At 48.9% G+C, this 3970-nt stretch overlaps 1 protein-coding gene across 2 annotated transcripts; it reads right to left on the bottom strand.

The window, feature by feature from the left end:
- Positions 1–562: 562 nt before the first annotated feature.
- LOC117551982 lies at positions 563–3121 on the bottom strand. Of its 2 annotated transcripts, XM_034225097.1 has the most exons (3): positions 1827–3121; positions 1395–1655; positions 563–1308 (listed from the first exon to the last, which is right to left on the bottom strand). In XM_034225097.1, the coding sequence occupies exons 1-3, from the start codon at positions 2859–2861 to the stop codon at positions 586–588; spliced, it is 2019 nt and encodes a 672-aa protein (XP_034080988.1). In that variant the 5' UTR covers positions 2862–3121; the 3' UTR covers positions 563–585. The 2 variants fall into 2 exon arrangements, with proteins under 2 accessions (XP_034080988.1, XP_034080987.1); XM_034225096.1 differs by having other exon boundaries at positions 1395–3121.
- Between the last annotated feature and the right edge of the window lie 849 nt (positions 3122–3970).

The raw sequence follows: 3970 nt of genomic DNA, 5'->3' as shown, positions 1-3970 counted from the left end.
ATGTTCTCATGGCCCTGGTAACCTATAAGGGGATGTATTTTGCGGTGCTTTACAGTCCGCACATCGGCATCCATAGTCGGCCTTATTCACAGCAGCACCCACCCTCCTGTACCGGATGTTCTCATGGCCCTGGTAACCTATAAGGGGGTGTATTTTGCGGTGCTTTACAGTCCGCACATCGGCATCCATAGTCGGCCTTATTCACAGCAGCACCACCCACCCTCCTGTGGAGGATGTTCTCATGGCCCTGGTAACACTTAAAGGTGGTGTATTTTGCGGTGCTTTACAGTCCGCACATCGGCATCCATATTCGGCCTTATTCACCGCAGCACCACCTGCCCTGCTGGAGGTTCACACTTTAACTTTTTTTTTACCCTCCTCTGCCTTACACATCCTCCCACACTTGGGCACTCCTCACGCGGACTAAACCCCTTCATGTACACCACCAGAACCTCGTGCCCCTGGGCATCTTAAAGGGGAAACACCCATATTGGGTTATAAAAAAGAGGTTAAATTAAGTAATTTTAACAAACTTTATTTACAGAAATATATACATTGACACTTTATAACATTATATAACATTATTCACTCATCCAGCAAAAGGGGACTGAGTACAACAAAACATTGCATATTTACAAGTTGGTCACTGGCAACATTGTCCGTATCGGGTGAAGTTGGTGCAGAGGCTGGCACCCTCTCTTCACCCGTGTCTGAGGGACTGTGTTCGGCCATTGACTGTTCCCTCTTCGCCGCTCTCCAAGCGTTGAAGTCTTCATCTGACGTCTCGGTATCGGGGGAGTCTTGGTAGGGAGTGGGGCTATGCTCCTCTCCAGAGCTATCACGGTCACTGTGGATGTCAATGTACCCCAAATTGTCTTCACTCCCCCCTGATGCTGCTGCGGCCGCTGCTTGCAGTGACTCTGTGAAGAGCATACGTATGTCCGCAGCATCCTTCAAAGAAGGATTCTTGGCATAAAATGTGTCTGCAGTTGCAGTGTTGTGACACATGAAATCACTCACTCTTTGGCGGTTGCCTATGTCCTGAAACCTCTTCGCATTATCGGCGTGGACTGTGCGGAGGTCGGTGAAGTTAATGGGACCTTTTAGTCCCACATCAGTCCATGCCAACCTCAGGAGGGAGGCAAGGTTCCTCGATGGGTTCTTCCCCGCTGTGCAGAGGAAGTAGCGGTTGTTGGTGCCGGTCAGCGTCCCCTTGATTTCCAGCCACCTCTTCATCCATCCAAATTCTTCTATGGTGAGGTACAGCTGCGCTTCCCCGAACACGTTGGCCGTCTTGTGGTTGCTTACCTGTTATGACAGAGTTAGAGAGCGTCAATCATCCACAACATGTGTATCACTGCCAGAATAAACACATTTTTGAATAGCTCACTCACGTGGATGAGGAAGCCAAAGGCAGTGCCAGTTGTCTCCGCCTTTCGGACCTCCGCGTTGGTCATGTTAGAGTAGACCCCCGGACGGTGCCCATAAATGCAGCTCCAATTGAGGGTCATGTACCCATAGAGCAGGGTCCGGGTTGCGTTAGTCGGATTACTGGTCATCACGTCCAGGAGCTGAGGGATGCGAGTTTTGGCCGCAGTCAAACATGCCATGATGTCTTTATGGCTTGGCAGACCTTCCATCTTGTCCCGCTTCACCTGCATCTGGTGGATAACCACCTTCTTTCTCATGGACTTCAGGATGGCAGCAACTTCCCGTGTGATTAAAATCATGTCATTTTGGTTGAGCCTGCTCCCCTTGCATGGCGTTTCCTCCATGTACTTGAGAAAGTGCGATATATTTTTGATATAGAAGTCAGATGTCGTGACCTGTAGGCTTGACTTTATCAGGCTCCGGGACCACCCACGTATCCTCTTCAGATCCCTCAAAAAGAGCCAGTCAGACAGGCGATTGAAACCGTGTGACATGAAGCTTAGGAATGATTTGACTCTGCTTATTTTGGAGACTGCGTTTTCTTGGAGCCTCACTGTTGGATCGATGCCCTCATAATGGTCCCGGTAGCCTTGCAGATACTTCTCCATGATGCGTGGGAATGTAATGTCCCGCATTCGATTCCCCCGGCCCCTGCCGCTGAACCAGGGGGAATGTATGGGAGGGGAGGATGACGAGGCATCGGTATCTATGGAGCTGGATACAGGTGTGTGAGAGGCAATGGGGGACTTCCTGCAGGAGGGACCTTTGGACTTGGACAGCCTATTTGGTGTTGACTTTGTTCGGGATCGTTTCCTTAGAAACACCCGCTCTTGGTTCACCCCATCATCTTCATCGAACCCAAGCATGTCATCGGCCCTCTGGTTCATCCTCTGTCGGCTACGATTTATCCTCTGCTGCAGCATGCAGCGCAGGGATTTCACCTCAGCAGCATATATGTCCACCTGAGCCCTCATTCTGTTTGCATACATCCTCCGTTCCTTACAGTCCGGGTTGTCACATTCAATCACTGGGGACAAGGGTGGAGGTTGTGACAGGACATCATCACCCACAGTGTCCACATCCCAAGAGGTAATCATTGCTACTGTGGGGTTTGTCAATCTGAGTTCATGAAGCTCATTCGTGGCCACTTTCTTTTTTAGTTTAGTTAAAACCACATGTATTTCCTGCCGGGACAGCTCAACATGGCCTCTGTACAAGTGGCGGTCCAGCCTTGTCCCGATGTACTCGCATCCTGCAATGATGCAGGGATGGAGCCTAATGTTTATCCGTCCTTTCGCCAACAACAGCAGAATTCTTCTTTCAACTAAATTACGCACACTATGGTTCCTCTGCAGGTGCTTGCTCAGGGCGCGGAAGGGACTATTACAGATAGGACAACCGATCGCCATCTTTTTTGTATGCCTGAGCATTTCGGTACCGGGAAGTGTCACCAGTATAATGTATCGAACCGGGGGCGACAAAGAAGGACAGGTGAAAAGAAGAAAGTTGCACTCAGCGAACTAGAAAGACCCCATGTCAAATCTCTCCGGTTTATTTTGAAAACATTGAGTTTTCCCTTTGCATCATCGTGCGAAAGGTGTTCCATTTAGGCACTCGTTAGGCGGGCAGAGATCCCTGTCATCTATCGGTCCTATCATCCAGGCAAGGCGGGAGCCAAAACTGGGTGAAATAGTGCCTCCTAAGGCGGATAGAGTCCCCTGACAACTCACCCTACATTCCTCCAGAGTCAGAAAAAGTTAAAGTTAACTTTTGGAAGAACCGCAGAAAAGGGGTGAAAATGGATAAAATGTGTCCGGAAATAGTGCCTCGTTATTCCGTGGTAACTCCCCTTGAATTCCTCCAGAGGCCAGTTCGAAAACTTAAAGTTTTGTAAGAACCGTGATTGGGGGTCCTCCGGGCAACAATTGTATCCGATCCAAAGTGCTCACTCATCGGACGCATTCCTCCATGATTTCCCCATCATGAGAAATAGGCCGTTTTTTTCTAAGTGCTCTCAAAAACCGGGTTTCCGATTTCGTGCAGAAGGTAGCTTGGAAAAGATGAATGAAAATTGTTAACGGAGGAGGGGGGGTCAGTTTTCCCCTCTACGTTGAAAAGTGCAACGGGTCAGTGGAAATGTCTCCGGGGCTTCCGCCGGAAGCGCCGAATACTTGAGCCCCTCACCCGTTGGCACTTAGCCGTTTTTCGAGAATTTTTAAAAACTACGTTTTTGATGAATTTAAGATATAATTGACCGTTTTATTTACTTTTTTTTGCTTTCCACGGGTGGGGGTGCACGGCAGGCCGCATATGAGCTCCCAAATTCGGCCCGGAACCTCCGGGAATTGGGTCCATTTCATCCACATGTGACTCCCCCATCAAATGTACATGAATTGAACACGAGGAAATGTACATGAAATGGACACGAGGAAATGTACATGAAATGGACACGAGGAAATGTACATGAAATGGACACGAGGAAATGTACATGAAATGGACAGGAACTTCATTGTTGATTATTTTAACATGTAATTGACCG

This window comes from Gymnodraco acuticeps, unplaced genomic scaffold, assembly GCF_902827175.1.
Source record: "Gymnodraco acuticeps unplaced genomic scaffold, fGymAcu1.1, whole genome shotgun sequence".
Taxonomy (NCBI): Eukaryota; Metazoa; Chordata; class Actinopteri; order Perciformes; family Bathydraconidae; genus Gymnodraco; species Gymnodraco acuticeps.
Note: the sequence above shows the minus strand (reverse complement) of the source record. Positions and strands in the feature narration are given on the sequence as shown.

What these genes read in the sequence shown, in the direction of transcription:
- LOC117551982 (XM_034225096.1), bottom strand. Translation starts at nt 2,861, where the DNA reads ATGCTCAGGCATACAAAAAAGATGGCGATCGGTTGTCCTATCTGTAAT. An exon ending in CCTTTGGCTTCCTCATCCAC is followed by an intron (nt 1,309 to 1,394) that starts GTGAGTGAGCTA and finishes CTGTCATAACAG; the next exon opens with GTAAGCAACCACAAGACGGC.